Here is a 19,265-nt window from a genome sequence, read left to right as displayed (position 1 = left end):
GAAATAGATGCCTTAGGTTATTTTTAGGTTTCTAAAATTACTCCAGCTAGACCTTTCCTCTTTCTGAGAGCTTGGTGCAAGTAGGCTCATGAGAAAACTTGGTTTTCCAGGCAGAGGAAGATGATATAATGTATCAGTGAAATTTCTGAGGTTTGAATTTCACTTCCAAATGGTTTTTCTGTGCTGATTCAAAAATTATCAAGCACAAGAAACCCTTATAACATTATCTCATCTGAATAACCAGTAGTAGAAGACACAGCAGTGCCCTGAATTAATTTCTGCTTGAATTAGAGTGTCTCATGTAAAAGAAAATCATCTGGTTTTGATAAAAAAGTTTCCCACGTGGGGGAATATGAACTGCAACCTTGGAAGGATTTTTGCAGGAGCTAATGAAGGCTCAAAAGCATGAGTGACTTACTGTGGCTTTAAAAAAATCAGTGAACATCAGGTGAACAACTGACAGATTTTATTACAGCCGTTGGAAGGAAAATTGTGTTTGCTTAAATCTCAGCAAGAGGGTGTTAAACTAACAGGTTTCCTCAGCCTTTTGCAGTCTCCTAATCCATTACCCCAGCTCAACTGGCAAAGGGTGATGTGTAAATCTGTAGTATCTTCCTCATGGTGACTTCATCGGTGCTTTTTTCTATTCAAAACTTGCCTTGTTTTGGCTTCCTCCATCTGATTTATGCTTCTGTTTGATAGACCAAATATTCCATTCCTAACGTTTTGGTCCTTGCAAACTGTGATCAGGTTATCCCTTAATCATGTCTTTGATTGAAGTCCTGGCGTCTGTCACTACACAGCACATTTCCCAAACCTTTAAATCAGTTTCTGCTCTGAAAGTTCTCTAAAGCAAACATCCAACAAGAGCATCTGTCCCTGTGCCAGGACTGAGCTTTTCAGCAAGATGTGTGTGATCGTTTATAACCAGAATGTGCTACAGCAGTAGGATAGGGCTGATGCAAATAATATCACAAAGAAAATCTGTACAGCTGTACCAAAAAAAGAGTTACTGGTTGTTTCCTGCCCCACGTCTTTGAAGCCTGGATTCTCACCTCATTTGGTTTGCTTTGCATCGATAGACCATGACAAAATAAACTCCTCAGTCTGCAGGCTTAGGACCCTGTCTGATAGTTCCCCCTCCTCCCATCTTTCTTTTCCCTTTCTTCTTCATTTACTTTTATGTTACAGTGAGGACTCACATGTTCTGCTGCCACAACAAGATCTGACACATTAATAATTGTGCAGAAGAGAAGAAGGCCTCTCCTGTTGGAAGGCTTGCTGGAACGAGACTTGAGCAGATGGGCTCTTTTTTGACGTACCCTCGTTATTAATACAAAGTGATGGGAGTGAGGAATGACGCTTCACTAGGGAAGTCAAGCTTGAAGATAATTTGGTATATTAGGGATGCTCCGTCTGGAAACACTCAACTTCTTGCTCCCTGCAGAAAGCCACTGGCATACCTTGGAATGACAGGAGCCACTTTGCATTCACTCAGCTGATCTACAGCCATTCAGAAGCAATTGTTTGCTTTGCAATGTTTCTTACAATCATAAAGTCTGCTAGGAGCAGCAGTCTGGCATTGCAAGCCATACATGGATGCAGCTAAAGAGAGCTGGCCTAGTTTCCCAGTGCTGCCACAGGTTTCTGTGGCACCCACCCAAGCTCAGGGTGAATTGCTTACATGCTTTTTGCTTAAAAAGGAATATTTCAGTGTGTGACTTACAAACAAAAAGAGAAAAAAAGAAAAAAACATAGGCTCTGGTCTCTCCATCCCAGATAGAAAGGAACTAAAGAAACCTGACATGCATTCCTGGGTTTTAGGAACCCAGAGGACTGGTTTAGGTTCAATCAACAAGCCTTCTGAAGGCAATTCAGGAGAAAGGGGTATTTTCTCTGTCCTCACTCAGTGATGAACTTTACCAGTATCTGGGGGAGATCCGGAGGGCTCAGAAGGCCAGGGAGGAGACGAAATAGCAGTTTCTCAGCAATGTGGCAGTCTCCAAGGAGCCTCATGTCCTTTCCCTCAGGGAAAGCCAAAACTTGGAACAAAGGCATGGAGAATTTAAGTTGTGCTGCAGGGAGGTTTATGACAATGAGCTACAGCCTGCCCAGAGCTCAGCCCTTCCTGCCTGTTACTGCAGCTTCAAAGGCACAATTATACTGCAGGGAAAGTGCCAGCAATTAACACCTATTTACTGAAATATTTAGAGAATTTGGACGTGTGGGGCAGTGTCTGCCTGCCTGTCAATGTCTGGGTACAGAGGTGAGGCTGCTGCTGTCTCTGGCATTGCTGTGGGCTGGGATGATGTCCCAGAAGGAGCAATGACATCAGTGTGTGGAGAGGACGTTTAGGACAGTAAGGCAGTGAAATACGAGGGTGAAAGGAAAGATGGTGCTGGCAGATTTGAGGAGAGTCTTTCAAGAAGGAAAGAGGCTTTCTCTACACTGTCTGACCCACATCTGCACTCCCCACTCCATGTCTTGGCTCCTCATGGTTTCTAGGGTATAAATAAGGAAACTGGATCATTTCTGGGGGATTTTCTTTTCAAGACAGATCCTGCTTGGACCAGTTAATCAAGATGGATTCATGAGGCCCATTCCAAGTCATCAGTCTTCCTGCATTATGCATTTCCTTTGATGACTGAGCCCACAAGCAGTAGAGAGGAATATAAATGTGTGACTTGCTGACACCTCTCCCAGCAACCAAGGCATAGAACGGGGCAGTAAAACAACCTTTGGCTGAAAACTGTTTTCAGTTTGAGAACAGCATAAAGAGCAGATGCAGCGAGGAAAGCACAATGAGAAAAAAACCCTTCCCAGTACTGCTCTGTTTTCTATTTGAAGGCACGAAGGCCTGTAACAGCCACCCATATGATTTAGTAGCAGCAGAACTTCTGCATGTAATTGCTTTGTGAGGCTTATTAATGCAGAGAGAAAAGTCCCTGGTATGGGCTAAAGAGCAAGTTCCCTCCTTTGAACTGAGCCTGGCTGTTCTTGAACTGTATGTTGCAGATGCTGTGAATCAGAGCAGGGGTAGGAGGGAGGCTATCTCGGCACGGATGGGTCCAGATTTCCATGGTTTATTGTTACCCTTCTAACTTGAAGGCATTCAGAGAAAGCCAGGCTTTTTCCAGGCACACACCAGACAGGAGGTTGTGTTCCCTGTTTTGCTGAAATGATTTTGCAAAATGAATTTAAATGGAAGGGACAGCTAATGCTGCTGAAGGGCAGGGGGTGGGCTGACTGACGTGATGTCCCTTCCAGCCTGGTTCTGATGGTCCCCAAAGACCTGTGCCTGCAGAAGTGTTGTCTCTCCTGGAGTACCTATGCACAGTGATGATCTGGGGCCATGTAGAGCTCCGAGTTGCCTCTGGGCTCAGTGCTTGGGCTGGAGCATGTGTTCCTTATTTGCTCCTTTTCCGCCCTAGGGTACTGGCAGTGCTGTGTAGGGAGGTAAAGCTGGATACCTGCATGTCCAACAGATATATCCCAGATGGCTGAGGTCTAAAGAGCCTGAAGAAAGTCACATACCGTCAAATTCCAGGGGCTCAGCTCATTTCCCTGAACATCCCACAGTGCTCCAGACGTGGCTGCAAAGCCAGTTTTTGCCATTATTTACTGGCAAGTTCTTGAAATGGGTTCAAAATCAATTGACCACTCTGTGGGACCACAGAGATCCCATGGAGTACATCGTTCCAGCGCTGCTCACTTCTTGCTGTGTTTGATTGGATGGCAAAGGAAAGAATTTCTATTCCATTGCTTTCCCAAAGCAGTTGATGCTTAACATGCTGCTGCCAGTGCACGTCTGCTGCCCCTCAATAGCGGGTTGCAGTCTTTCTTTAGTCAATTTTTAAGAATTTATTTTCTGTTTTCCAAATAAGACCAACTGAAAACTAAATAAAAGATTCCTTCTATTTTTTGTTTGTTTGCAATATGTGGCTGTAGTTAGTACACGGTGACAGATGATTGATGACTTTTTATTTGCAAATATTGCAATTCTCCTGTTCTCTTGTTTCCTACAAGCACTGACTGATATTCCAGAAAGACAGATAAACATATTTAATTCCTGATGCCACTTTGTCAATAGAAGCATTTTCAAGAGGCACTTTGTGTCACATCTGGTATTTTCTTGTTTATATGTTAACCAGCAAGAATTCACCTCCTCTAGGAGTCATTTTCTACAATATCTGACCCCTGCTATTCCCAATTCATTGGCTGTCATGTCACCCAGACCTGCTCTGAGCAGATTTCAGTGGTGCAGTGATTAAAGGTCTTTTGTAATTAGAATCGTTCCTATACTGACCTTTTACTGGGGCATGTGGAGAAAGGATAGCAGGTGGTAGCAGTTGATAGCAGCCAAAATGCAAAGCTATATTCAAGGTTAATGATGTCCTCCATGGTCCCAACTGCCTTAAACAGTTGGAAAACCTTCAGAGGTCTCCACACTTTTTAAAAAACCTGAATTGTGTCAAAAATCAGTGAGGGAAAAGTAGTACAATCTCTGGGAAGAAATATTTTGTCTATTCATATTATTTTAAAGCTTTCTGTAAGACGAATCACAAAGAATATTGTTGAATACTCGCTTCAGTTTCAGAGTGATTTGGTTTGGGGAAAAAGTGAAAATCAGTGTTTTCAACCACTACTGTCTCGTCACTGATGTTGTAATCTTTTTTAGACTTTTCCTTATTTAAATCTGCTTGTTGAGGGGGCTAAATACACCAGACATCTTACTCATCCTGTGTTGAGAACTTGGGCTTTTCTTCATGCCTTTGCAGGCCTTCCAAGGAGGAGCTGGTGGCACAAACTTCAAGTTGCTGCGTGGTAGTTTCTTTTGACAGATCTTTTTCCCCTGAGTACCTCCCAGGAGCAAAATGTCAGTGTAATTTGGTCCTGGCCATGAAATAACCAGTTGGCAACCTGTGTGGTCCCTCTTACTGAACCATAGGAGCTCTGTGTGTCAAAAAACACTTGGCCTGAAATGCATTAAGATGTCAGGGACAATTATGCTGCTGCATTTCCTATTCATTAATCACAGCTCTGGCTTTCTGAAACCCCTACGCTAGCAATTACAGGCAAGATTGATGTGGGTTTAACCAGCATCCTGAGGAACGCGTACACACAAAATACCACTTTTTTTCACTTTCCTAAATCACTGCACTTTGAAGAAAAACAAATCATCTGTTTCAAGCACCTTTACACCTATATCCAAACCTCAGCCTTATAAGTAGATGCCAAATTGCTTACAAAAGGCTGGGAGAAAAATGTAAAGGTCTTTAAAGACATTTTTGAGTCACTTAAGACTCCCTTGGTCTGACACTGATGTGAGAGGCCAATTTAGTCTTTTTCTTATAATCTGTTGCCTAAACAGGTTTCCATCTAACAGCTTGATCCTGGCTTTGGAAGTTAACTAGCTAATTAGCTCCCTCAGTATACACATAGAGGGCACCATTTTAGGAACCTGACTGGTGTCTCCTGGGAATAATGTGACTTGGCTTTTTTTATCTCACACCATCATCATATGTCTGAGAAGATTGAGCTTGAGAAAGTACCTGCAGAGAACACGCAGTAGCAGGGCAGAGGAAAGGGAGGGTTCAAACAAGCTCTTCTGGTGCTTAGGTGATTGCATTGAGCACAGCCCTCTCATTCATTTTCCCTCATGCATTCTGGTTGCTGATGGTACTGGTGAGAATAATTGACTACATCTGTCGTGCTTGTATTCCAAAAGAAGAAACACCAGACCTAAGCCTGTCCCGTACACAGCAGCCCAAGCAGGAGGGCTGAGTCTCTTTTCAAGCATCTGTTTCGTGCGAGAAGGTGCAGCAAACCATTTTGCATAGCAACAGCATTGAAGAGATAGGATCAAGGATGTGAGACCAAAAAATGACCTTGCAGTGTATTTCTGATTATTTTTTTTGCCTCTGACTCAACAGGAGTGACTAATCCTACAATGCCACCCTAATACACATGTGTATTTGTGCACTTGTGTTTATCACATGCAGTGGGCAGTAAGTAGAAGAGAACAATAAATGAAAGAGATGTATTTCATCAGTAATGTGAAATCCAAAGAAGTAGTCCTTTTCTCCCAAATTAGCAAATCCTATAAACTGACCTTTCTAATAGCGTCCTTTGACAAGCTGACCAACCAGCCACTCCTTGTTCTGCTGAAAGTTCATTCAGGATTTGATTTTTCCCTACAAAATGCAATTTGAGAAAAAGCAGCCCATCTATTGGTGACTGAGTGCATAGAAGTCAGAGCTGGAGAATAATTCTTCCTAATATATTTTTGAGAATTTGATTAGTTTCATCCAAGCATTATACAGGATATATTCTTTTTCTGTTATCTCACTAGCCTTCTTGCAAATGGGGTGTTATTAATATGACCATTTGTGTCCCTGGGTGGAAACTGCAGGATATGCCCAGCTCAGAGTTTGTTAGAAAGTCCAACTCACCCCATGGCCCCACTCTTCAAATGGGACTTTACCTCTCAGAGGGAAGAGATTTTCCTAAACTGGCTGCCATATTCATAGATAGGCAGGATTCCTTTTACCCACCTATAGAGGTGTTCCTCTAATGAGCTTCTCCTGTTTCTTTCCTGTACTAGGGATTCATGGATATAGACCTGACCAAATTCAAGGAGAGCGGAGCCAACGTAACTGGCTTCCAGTTGGTGAATTACACGGACACTGTTCCCGCCAGGATCATGCAGCAGTGGAGGAATAATGATGCCAGGGAGCATCCTCGTGTAGACTGGAAGAGGCCAAAGGCAAGTGGTAAAAAAAAACCTTTTAATTTAGGGCCCATCTGGCTTAGTTCAATCTTGATTTGCTCTTTAATCTTGCTTTGAAACCCTGTCACTTACTGTAATTAATGGACATCATCTGGTCCAGGTGCCTCAATACTGTCTAAATTATACTAGGCAGTAGTTGCTGCCTGCTAAGAAATACACAAGTTAGTGTTTCACTCAGTCTCCCAGTATTTACCCTCTGCAAAGCTAAAGAATGAACATCTCATAAGATTTGGTATATAAAAAAAATGCATAAACAAGAAAAAACCTCATTAATTCCTTAACCTTTGACACGTTTACTAGATATCCAGTGATAATAAAGTCTTTGCAGATGTTCTCAGTATTTCAAATCAGTGTGTACGACTGAGGGGGAATATATTTTAATTCCTAACACAGAAGACCCTGAAGCTGTTGAGGGGTGGGTGGAGGTTGGGATTTTTTCTGTCTGACGTTTGAAAACAAATACAATTGTGACAAACACTCATCAATAGAAATGTCAACTTTGGAAGTATTAGTTTAAGAGAGTTGCAAACAAATACATCAATAGGTGATCATAGGAAAAGGAATTAAATCTTATGGTCACTGGTCATACCAAGAGTTTTACACTGGTTTTTGTACAAGTTTCTGCTTGAATAAACTCATCCTTTGCAGAATTTTTGCAAGTAGAGTTTTCTGGTCTCCATCTGTGACCACAAAAGGTTGCTTAATTTTGGGTACCTCACATTTACACTGTATAATGTATTCCTTAAAAGTTCAGGTCAGTGATTCTAATTAAACACAAGGACATGGGTAACAGCTTTTAAAGCTGAGTCCTCTTCAGCGAGTGCAATCTGAATCCGTATCAGGAGCTTCTCCTTCACTCTCCCATCCTCTGGGAGAGAAGGCACTAACTTACATGAATCAACAGGGCAGTAATAATTTCAGGGAGCAACAGGCTGTTGAACTTCATAGATGGAAAGATGAAAAGAGAGCAAATCATCTGGAAAGCTACTGTGAAGCAAAACAGTATGGCATGCCCAAGGTCAGCTCAACCTAATGGACAACATACAACTCCTCTTCTCTTTCTAGTACACATCAGCCCTAACATACGATGGGGTCCGGGTGATGGCTGAGGCGTTTCAGAACCTGCGGAGGCAGCGGATCGACATCTCCCGTCGAGGCAATGCTGGGGACTGTCTTGCCAACCCAGCTGTGCCCTGGGGACAAGGCATCGACATCCAGAGAGCACTGCAGCAGGTTTGAAACCCAATGTGTGCACTGCAAGGATGGCTGAACGTAGCCTGTGGGTGGGGGAAGAGGGGTGATGAGCAACAGAAATGTTCAAACAGATTGCTTGGGGTGAGGAACTGATCCTACCAGAATAGAGCCAGGTCTCCTAAAGAGTTCAGGGGTGCATCCAGCAAACTGCTTTTCCTTGTACCGTGCAATGTGTCCTTGCCTTCTGTAATTTCTGTTGAAGTTCTGGGGTAGAAAAGCCAAAATATTATCCCATAAAATCATGGGTCCCTATTTTGATCTTCCTCTTCCCAAGGCAGATCATATTTTTGCAGATCCTTTGACTCTCTGTGAACTCAGCTTCAGTTCCAGACTGCTAATGAAGCTTAAAACCATGTGAATTCTGCCTTATGCGTTGGCTGTCATCAGAATGTTCTCAGAGCCCAGATTATAGCTTGTTTCATACTGTGAGGATTCATAGAAGTCCTAATAGCAGCCATTTAGATAGCTTAGTCCTTAAATCTGATAATCTTGCTTTTTCATCCTGAATAAAAATTTAGATTCTTGAATAAATAAAAATACTGCATGAAATTTACAGCGAGAGAAAAACAACACACATTTATCAAAGACTTAGATAGAATATTTAAAATTTTCATTAAATTTCAAGGCTGATATTAATCTCTAGCATTTTTCTTTATTTTTTTCAGATAAAAATAGATGGATTCCTTGCAAATACTGCTAGTTCAGTGTTATCCAAACAGTTTATTCTACCTTCTTTCCTTAACTATGAAGAAGGCAAGAAGAATAAAATTATTTTGGTTAATTTGCATCGCAAGTAAATCCCCTCAAGTATTTTGTTTTGATTTGGTTTTGGCTTACTGGTAAACAATTCTTTTAAAACCAAATCTTGCATCTGATTTGATTTTATTGCTTGGATTCAATTTTTTCCCAAGCCTGTGATTGACTTTCTGTATGACCTTGGGCAAATCACTGCCATAGCTTCTCCAAACTTATAATAAAATCAGCCTCCATGATGCATTAGGGAGATCAGTTACCTAATAAACACAAAAGACTTGGAAATCTTCTGATGAGCAATGGGTTCTCAAAAGTTTTCCTTTATTGAATTTATGAGAATAGGATTTCAAAATTAGACAGCTAGACAATGCAGTTTTGTGTGTGTTGGAAAATCTCCCCTGAAGTTTCCTCATCTCTTCATTAAAACAATTTCGAAGGCCTTAAGTTTTCAATTGTTGTGACTTCGGGGAAAAAAAAAACAACACAAAGAACTTGCAAAAGTTGTTTCTTTACCATTGAAAAATTATAATTTTAAAAAGGTTTGACCAGTACAATTGCGATGGTCAAAATGAAAGGCTCTGAAACAAGAAATGTCCTAGGGAAATCTGAACTCTGAATTTAATAGTTATCCAGCATTTAATATTGTAGCAAGAAAGAGGCAGGTGGAAATAGAACTTTTGATTAGATTGAAGGCTTGAGTTACCCTTTCTGTAAAGACTCACAATTAGGGCAATTCTTACAGCTATTCACAGTGCGCTTTCTCTTCACCTCCCCTTTACTTACCCCTAACATTTTATAAGCTTAACATTTTAAAAGCAAGAAGTTTGTGTACCTATTTCTACTGAAATACCTGCAGTATGCTCCAGAATTGCCTTATTTCTCTCTGGTGTCGGAAAGAACCATGTATGGCAGGAGCAAGGATGAAAAGCAATTTGAAACATTCTGCAATTTTCAAAACCAGAAATTTAACACACTTCAGCAAAATGTATGCTTTTATTGAAGAGAATTACTTTCCTTTTTTTTTTCCCTAAGAAGATGCTCACAAAATGTTGTTTTAAACCAGTACTCTGAAGTTTTAGTTATACTTTGAAAAGATTATGATAATTTTGACAGATTTTTTTTCTTAACATTATTTGGTTGCCACATCTAGTGCTCACTAACCCTGTAAACTAGAAGGCAACAATAGCATCCTTCTTCTCCAGCTCCCCCAGCAAAGAACCACATGCCTAAAAATGCTCCATGTCTCCAGTTGATCTACTGGTGCTTAGCACTGTTGGAATCAGTCCTCACTGTATTTTGTAGTAATTCAGGGGATCTTTTAAAGGGTGGTAAATGATGGAAAGGTTATGCTGCATCCTCTAGCATGGATGGGAGAGATCCCTTTTGCTGTTTCATTGGCACATAGATATCACAGGATTAAGAATTCATTCATTCATATAGAAGAAATTGATTCTGTCCACCTGCCTTTTAGTGCATGTAAAGCTACAAACACCCATGACCTGAGCTTCAGGGTTGGTCAGAATTTGACAAGAAAACCATGAAAACAGCAGCTTGGGAACGCTTAAGACAGTGGTGGTTTTGCAGTGTATCTGTATTTTATGGGCTTGTTCTGCCTTGTGAGAAGGGAAAAGTATATTTCTCCAAATGTCATCAGGAATACCTCTTGACTGGAAGGAGATGCAGAAAATACTGGCAGATGTTGATTTTCATGACAAACCTTTGCAATAATAGTTGGAAAACAAACACACTGTAACAGATTAGCAACAGATTTCCTCTGTAATAATATATCCTCATTTCTTCACAGTGGGTCCTTATTCTGAGCATCTCAGAGCACTTAAAAAGGCTGCTAAGTACCTGTTCCCATTTTGCATGTCAGAGGACTTCAGCTGCAGAGGCAATAGATTTGTCCAAAGCAAGTGGAAAGACTGAGAACAAACCTTTAATTCCCAATTCAGTGGCATCAGCACTTTTCTTGATGGTCTATTAGAGAGACACGAGTTTACACTCCTTTTCCCACATTCCTGATCCCCACACACTCTATGTCGCTCCAGTCAGAAGCCCTTCTCCACACCATGCTGGGCACTTCTGCAGCAATTCAAATGGCCACAGTGAGAGGAGAAATTCGGGATATGGGATGTGACATGAACAACGTTCCTCAGCTCAGCAGTGTTATCAGTAGTGATTTATGATTTGAAGTTTCCTATACAAATTTAATTTACAATATGAAATTGTCAGGTTTTATTAAGCTGGTGAAGAAGTAATTACATTTGCTTGTTAACTGGTAGACTCCTCTCTATCAAAAGACAGCAGCTGGGAGCTGTGGCCACAGTTTCATATTTCCTCCTAACAGAGCTCCTGATTTGAACTGACAAATTCTTAACCAAATCCTGACTCCAGGTCAGATTTAGAAAATACAAAAAAAATCCTCCACAAAACCCAAGTTGTTCCGAGCTGATTTAGCTCATTGTCACATCCCAAGCGGTGATGTGCTCACACATCTGAGCTAGCATCTGAGTGCAGTAATAGACCACTCAGTTTCAAGGGAAAGGGGTTTTAAAAGCAAAGGTAAGTTAAGAGAATGACCCTGCACAAGGCCAGGCATGCTGTAGAGAACAAACCTAAGTGAAAGCCAGTCTCAGGCAGATGTCCTGTCTCTCCTGCATGGATCTGAAAGATGTGAGAGCACCCTCTGTCCCTCTTTCCCTCCTCTCTTACTGCTGCCAAATCACCACCCATGAGATCCTGACCAATTTGCTCTCCTCATTGATATTTATGTCTTTAAGGTCCATTTTGAAGGATTGTCTGGCAACGTTCAGTTTAATGAGAAGGGACGGAGGACCAACTACACGCTCCATGTGATTGAGATGAAACACGATGGGACCAGGAAGGTAAAGGAGAGAGCGATCTGAGATCCTGTGTCAGGCACCAGCCTGGTGTTCGAGTTAATGGTGTGGTTAGGTCTCAGCAGATGTTTCTGTTCAGGAGAGCTTGCATGGGGAGTCACGACAAGTGCGTTCCTAGCTCCCTGCATAAGCAAAGCCAAGCACTAGGGAAAATTAATGGAATATTGCTAAGGAAATACAACATATGGAAGGAGTTAGCAAGAGCAACAAAAGCATCTCAGCTGTGGGACAGGGATTTCCAGGATAGTAAAAGCTTGGCCAACTCAGCCTTGCTATTGGCAGGACATATTGTCTCAGGCCCAGCTACACAACATCTGTTTTTTGCTCTCCTGCTTTTTCAAGGATGAGCCAAGGCCGACACAGGTTGATGTGGTCTGCCCTAACCAATGTAGGTGACCCTTTTATGTTGACCTAATTCTGCTCTCCTTGAAGTGACAAAAGCTTTACCATTAACCACATCCTGATAGCTACACAGACATCAGAGCTGTTCTGGAGTCTTGATCTCTTTCTATATTTCTGTATCTTGGACACTTTGAAAAATCCAGCCTTGTTCAGTAATCCTGAGCTCTTGAAATGCTAATCCTTTGGAAAATCCGACTCCATGTGCTTATGTCCCACTTCAGATACCGCCCATCTGAAGAACAAAGAATAATTCTGTTATTCTGGTGACAAAGGAAAGCTACTAAATATTTTGGAATGGGGCATTCATTGGAATCCCTCCATATCCCCTTAATGACCTGAAAAATAAAATGCATGTTTGAAACTGAGAAAAATAACAAATAGTGAAAGTTCTACATTTGCAGCCCCTACCCCAATTCATACTTACACCTGAGGGCAGTTGATGAGAAAGATCAGAGCCCACCACAATCTAGCAAAAAAAGGCACATTTCTCAGTAAGAAAGAAGAATGATTTTGAAGATATACAAAGTGATCTTGCTCCGTGTGGTGCCATTGATAAGAGCAAAAATGCTGTGCTATGTCCAGTCTGGGGCTCTGAACATGAAGAAGGTGGCAATCTAGAGAGACCCTAGAGGAGAAGAAACAAAATAGTTAAATATCTTGATTTTGCTATTTGTTTAATGACAAAAATGATATATTTTGGAAGACATGTACATCACTGCCATGATGCATATTGTACTTTTGAGATCCACCAGGTTAGCAGTGCAAAACAAACATATGTGTCTCCATTTATGTTGCACTGAGGCAGAGCTTCGGAAGTTCTTTCCTCACTCTCTTTTTGTCTGCGCAATGAAAAAAGATTAGAAGCATGTGTAGATTTTTTTCTCCTGAGCTATTATGATCTCTGATCTGTCATCAGCAGGCTGCTGGTCATGCCCTGTGTTAATACCCTTTCCCATTTACTGTAATAAGAAATTCCTTTCACATGAGCAGAGCTCAGGCAACTTCATCCTTACCTGAGGTGATGGAAAACCTCTTATAAAATCAAGTCTCAAAGTGGATAACCTCAGCAATGACACTCAGTGGCACTCTGCTTTACCAGCAAGCAGTGATAGATCAGCCCAAATCCCTGATTAGTAATAAGCACAACTTCGCATGAGAATTCTTTCTATTACTAAATTGTTCAGTTTATTCATAACATTAAACTTCTTTGCATTGGCCAGGGTTGTTTTTTTCTTCTTCACTTGATTCTTTGTCATGTTGTCTCAAGATGTGCTGAGTCAGTCCTACATTCATATGGGCTTTCAGATGCCGGACAGCATTTTAGCACCATGTAGCATCTGAACATGCAGCAGGCATGCTCACCATTAAAAAAATACTCTTAAGTTACACAGGGCAAGGGTGAACTCTTGGCGTGGGGATGCAGCAGGGAATGGCAATAACCCCCCAGTGCCATGTGCTTAATGTTTTTACGTGCATACAAGAATTGTGCATATCATGCACGTTATTTTCAGGCTGGAGGCATAGTGGAATGGGAAAGTTCCTGGTCCTCCTAACAAAAGACATCAAGAATCAGGAGAGGAGATGTCTTGTTTGGTATGAACATACAGAGGAATTTGATCCTGCTTGGATAACCCTGTTACCTTACCCTGGCTGATATTAAAAAGAGATACCAATAAGGTATCCTGGGTTTGTATTTGGCAGATTGGTTATTGGAATGAAGATGAGAAGTTGGTTCCAACAGCCATTGATACTCAAAGCGGCAATGAATCTACAAGCCTCCTGAACAGGACTTACATAGTCACAACTATCCTAGTAAGTGCTGTTGCTTCTATTCCAGCTCTCCCTCTACCCCATCTCCCTGATGTGCAGACTCCCTCTCCCTCTTCATGTGCTCTCTTTTGCACTATATCATTTTTATAATAGCGATAACAATAATAATAATAATAATAACAGCACTTACTGTTCCTGCCGGGTCCATAAAGGTATCTGAAAATTACTGTGGCTAATTAAATAGGTATTAAAGAGCTCTCATGCTTAAGTGTAGAAAATACAAAAGATTATGACAAGATAGTAGAGGCATCAGTATAGGTAAATTAGGACCATTATACCTGTGCTTTGTATTTAGCCCACGGAATGGGGGCTGTAATTCTGGCAAGGATAAGCTGTATTGTGCAGAGAGGCTGAATCATAGCTTTAAAAACAAATCTGCATTATAATCATGAAGGAATAATATGTATCCCCTAATGTATGGTATCATGTGTTGTGTCATTGTGTAAGCTTACCCTGTAGAAACATGAGATTTTACTAACTTGTTTGTTGAACACTTACTGTGAGTCTGCAGAGAAGACACAATACCCAAACTGAATTAAACAACTTAAAGCTCTCTCCTCCTGTCCAGCAGATTTGATTCTTCCTGTGCCCACACATGCAGACAAGTCTTTAAAAATTCACAGCTCAGATGCATTAAATATCCCTTGCAGAGCTGCACTGAAAGATTGTTGCCCACATTCCCCCGGGTATTCTATTGCCCTCAGGTCCATTGCTGCAGAAGCTGCACACAGATTCTGCATGAATTAATAGAAAGTGCCACAATAAAAATCACGCTTCGTACCTCCCAAAATAAGTCCACAGTGTATTGACTGTGGTCTTTGGCACATGAACACAAAGATAGAGCATGGGGACCAGAAGCTGCACACTAGGCTTTAGTCTAAGCCCCAGGTGTGCATCTCTAGGATGTGGAGTGTGGCTCAATATTGGTCTTCTCTGTGCCAGGAAGACCCATATGTGATGCTCAAGAAGAATGCCAACCAGTTTGAAGGCAATGAAAGATACGAAGGTTACTGTGTGGAGCTCGCTGCTGAGATAGCAAAGCATGTTGGCTACCACTACAGGCTGGAGATTGTCAGAGATGGGAAGTATGGAGCCCGGGACCCCGACACCAAAACATGGAATGGCATGGTGGGAGAACTTGTTTATGGGGTGAGTTTCCAAACTTATCCATTGTCTTTAGCTCTTGGTACTTGAGAACACATTTAAGCCCTAGAGTAAGAAGGAGCTGTGCCTTCTGTCAGCCTGACCTGTCTTGAGAACTGCAGCTCTGATAATGCAAATAATCAGCCCAAGTAAAACATTTTAATTTAGGGAAGGACAACACATTTTGTGACTGTGGAAATGTCAAAATGGCTCCTTTCAACTTTCCAAGATTCTTTTTCTTTCCATTTTTAGAAAGTATTGGAAGCATTGAAAGGTCAAACTTTCCCATGGGCAGAATCTTCAAATTTTACCCTATTTTATATTTGCATGATAATGGCAGGATGAAAGAAGGACGAGATTTCAAACACTCAGATTGCTGAACAGTAAGACTAGACTACTTTCTGCCTAGCCACTCATTTCCAACATCTTGGATATACAACTTCACTCTGCACTTGTAAACCAGGTTCAGTCTGGTAGCTCACATTCTGTGGTGTTTAGGTCATCCTTTAGAGGGGTCTAATTTTGCCTTGTAGAGAAAGGGGAAATCAGTGTGGGAAGCATCAGAGCCCAAGTCTCTGTGTCACTGTGTTGGAGTAGGGAATGATCGGCCTCCTGCTAGTAGCTCCACTGCATATACTGACAGCCATTCTGATGCATTTGCCTTTCCATTTTCAAGGTGGATTGTAAAATAAATGGAGAGTGCACATCAGTGTCACTGGAACATTTTTCCTATTCTCATGCAGTCAAAAAGCTATTCCTGATGGAAGCAAACATCCTGGCATCCTTTTTCAGGCAACTGGCCTTTTCCTTGCCTCTTTTGATGTCTGGATGACAAAGCTCTTTCAGCGAAAATCATCTGCATCAGACTGTGACATCAGTGGATAAGTCAGACCAGAAGAGCTAGGTGGCTGCAAAAAGAAATGCTGTGATTCCAAAACATGAACTGGTAATCAGCTGAAAAAATTGAAATATTCCACCATTATTATGGGATGCTCCTTTTTGCCATTTCTCTTGCAATTTTTTTGTATGATTTTTTCTGAGATAGCAGGGGTAAGCAGAGATCAAAGGAACATAAGCTGGAGTTAGTAGGTATATTTTTATCCCCAGAATGCAAATCTCTTTTCTGTCTCTCCTTTTCAGAGGGCGGATGTGGCTGTGGCACCATTAACCATCACTTTGGTTCGAGAAGAAGTTATAGACTTTTCCAAACCGTTCATGAGTTTAGGTATATCTATCATGATAAAAAAACCTCAGAAGTCCAAACCAGGAGTTTTTTCCTTTCTGGATCCTTTGGCTTATGAGATATGGATGTGCATTGTTTTTGCCTACATCGGAGTAAGCGTTGTCCTCTTCCTGGTGAGTCGCTTCAGCCCTTACGAGTGGCACACTGAGGAATTCGAGGAAGGACGGGACCAGCCAGCCAACGACCAGACAAATGAGTTTGGGATATTCAACAGTCTCTGGTTCTCCCTAGGAGCTTTCATGCAGCAAGGATGTGATATTTCTCCAAGGTGGGTTGCCTTCCCCAATGAACCTTTTTCCAGTTCATGTGGTTTAATCTTTGCATGATTTGGAGCAGAACAGGTTCTTTTTGACCTTCCTTCCTGAACCATTGTGTGGTTTTGTGAATCAGTTGCAGATTCAGAAAGGATCCAAGGGTTCACAGATCTCTCAGCCATGAACTTAGGACCTCAAACTCAAGACCACAAAATACCATTCTAAATTTATCCTGGGGAATTCTTTGGAGGGCATTTACAGAAATGCAAACAAGATTTTCTAAAGCCAGCTAATTACAATCAGTTTTTGTCAGTCATTTAATTTATTGTTGTTAGAAGCAAGATCATTTTAACATTATAGGGAAGCTATAAAATTCCACTAAAGTAGGGAGAAATAATACAGTAGGTACCCAGTGAAAGGTTGTATGGTCTGTGCCAAGCATTATGGAGCACACTGAGTGGCTTTAAGTATTATTGGCCTTTAGAAAGGTCAGAGAAGTACAAACGCACAAATTATATGTCTGGCAAGTTAATGTCTATAATTGAAGGATCTTTCTTGTGGTCTGTGTATATTCTCATGAGCAGGATCAGAGATGAGCCAGGGATAAGGTTTTTGACACCTCCAGAGTTCTGTGTCCAGGGCAGATGTCCTTAAGATTTATGAGGCTGAAAAAGGGTTAACATGCTGTGGCTTGGGACATGGATTGTATGTATCCATTGTTCCTAAGAGGTGTGTTCTGGATGTTGGATGAAGGGAGAGCAGCTCTAGCACCAAAGCTGCTAGATGCTGCAGGACAGCTTGCAGGACACAGCTGTCTCGCACCCACTCCACAACTCTGAGCAGCACACTCATCCCAGTTTGACTCAAACCAGAGGTACTGCCAGTCACAAGGATGAAGCTACAGGCAACATATGTATTTTCTGCGTTTACATGCCATGGTTACCTCTGAAGTGATGCTCTAATGAAAACAGAGAGCATAGAAGCCTTTTCTTTCCTTTTTTCTCCATCCTTCTTTTTTTGGGCTTTGTCTCCCTTCTCTTCAAAGGGAATTTCAGCACAGATATGTGTCTTATGGGTGAATACAGTAGGTAGAAAATAATTTCCCATATGCTGGCATGGCATCAAAGCTCAGGGGACAAGAAGGAGAGACAACTTCATCAGCAAGTTTAGCAACTCTAGTAACTGCACAGCTCCCATGGGATGGTGGTGGAGGCCAGGCATCACCTTGTTGGCTATTGGATGCCAATTTGTCCAAATAGTAATGAGTTTGGGATAGTGGGGAAATAAAAGCCTGCAAGGCATTTTGATAGTGACAGCTTTTATGGATATGTTTTATCATCTGATTGTTGATTAGAAGGAATCCAGGCGGAGCATTCAGAAAGTTTTCCCAACAGAGGGAATTTCAACTTTAGCGCTGCTTTGTAACAGAGCTCCGTGTTTTAGGATCAGGTTATTGTGAATATCATTCTCATTGTTGTTCTTGTCACCATTGTTCTTATTTAGGAAAGAGAATGGCTTCCTTTGGGGACATTTCAATAGTCAGCTTCTGTACCAAGGAGGAAAGTGGAGAGGTGAAGAGCTGAGACTTAGCAAAATAGCAGATTTGGAAAGTTCTTTAATAAAAAAGTGTCAGGGAGAGATCAGTGGGTTTGATTCAAACAACAAGATTTGCTCTAGCTAAACAGCACGCTTTGAATCACCATTTCAAAGGGTTGCTTTATTTTGCTTTGAAATGGGAAATGAGAATGGTTCTGTCATTATTATTTTAATGTTGTTAATTTGATAATCCTGATAATGAAAATTACAATTTCATTGAAACGAATATTTTCCCATGGAGCAAAAGAACACTTCCAGACTACAGATTTTTGCAAGAAGAGAACATCTCAAAAATGAAATATGGGAATTATTATAACTCCCAGTACTCTGAGTACAGCTCCCTGAGATTCTTGGAAGTGGAGGGGTGAATTTCTGTGAAATGAGAAAGGAAGGAGGAAGCAGAAGAGTGAGAATTTCCGTAGGATGCTGTTGTACAGAAAGGCTCTGAGCGCGCTCTCTATTTCACATGTACTTTTCACACGAACCCAGTGCAGGATTTCTGTAACACATCACTTAGCAAGGAATGCTTGGTTAGAACCACACTGTGGGCAGGTGGGGATCTGCTCTATTCCAATATATTTCCTATGTGGTTGCTTCTAAACTTATCGCTACAATCTCAGCATTTCCCAGTAATATATTAACCAACATAAATAGCTTCTGTTATACATCTGTTCTGTCATTCTCTCCCTGGCAGAAAGGAGCAAGTGCAGGGGTGTATTTTTTTTTTTTGTAGAGGTTTTGGGTTGTTTATTTCAGTTTTGTTTTGGGAAGGAGTAGGGGAAATTTGTCTGGAGGTTTGTTTTTTTTTTTCCCAGAGCATGCTTGTTTCAAGTGCGTATGCCACTATGTATTTATCATAAAAAAAAGTGTAAGACCAAAAGTGCAGACACATCACTCAGCACAGGGGGTGGTGAGGCCTGCAGCAATTCCCTGCTCTTGTAAATGTGCATTCCTCAGCCTCAGACCAGTCCCCAGGGAACTTTGGTCCCCAACAGAGACAGAAATTTGTTTTTGAAGGAAAGTGTCATTCTTTTAAGGACATTCTTACTAGCCAGAACTTCAGTCAGGTTTTTAAGTATGCTGGTCACAACCTAACA

The 19,265-nt window shown here is 41.4% G+C and overlaps 1 protein-coding gene across 3 annotated transcripts in view; it reads left to right on the top strand.

Annotated features, from left to right (window-relative positions):
• The window catches only part of GRIA1 (glutamate ionotropic receptor AMPA type subunit 1), a 124,772-nt gene that overhangs the window by 71,585 nt on the left and 33,922 nt on the right, over positions 1-19,265 (top strand). For all 3 annotated transcript variants that reach the window (XR_009743995.1, XM_061456848.1, XM_061456849.1), the window contains exons 6-11: positions 6,605-6,766; positions 7,856-8,023; positions 11,581-11,685; positions 13,804-13,914; positions 14,875-15,081; positions 16,216-16,586. Coding sequence is in view for 2 of the 3 variants with exons in the window: in XM_061456848.1 (XP_061312832.1) it covers positions 6,605-6,766; positions 7,856-8,023; positions 11,581-11,685; positions 13,804-13,914; positions 14,875-15,081; positions 16,216-16,586 (1,124 nt within the window). In the remaining variant the exon portion in view is untranslated. The remainder of the gene's footprint in view (positions 1-6,604; positions 6,767-7,855; positions 8,024-11,580; positions 11,686-13,803; positions 13,915-14,874; positions 15,082-16,215; positions 16,587-19,265) is intronic.

This window comes from Pezoporus flaviventris, unplaced genomic scaffold (genome assembly GCF_033815535.1).
Source record: "Pezoporus flaviventris isolate CSIRO_AGI_PZ_B2104156 unplaced genomic scaffold, CSIRO_AGI_Pfla_v1 ptg000023l, whole genome shotgun sequence".
In the NCBI taxonomy this organism is placed as follows: Eukaryota; Metazoa; Chordata; class Aves; order Psittaciformes; family Psittacidae; genus Pezoporus; species Pezoporus flaviventris.
This window is presented reverse-complemented; position numbering and strand designations above follow the sequence as displayed.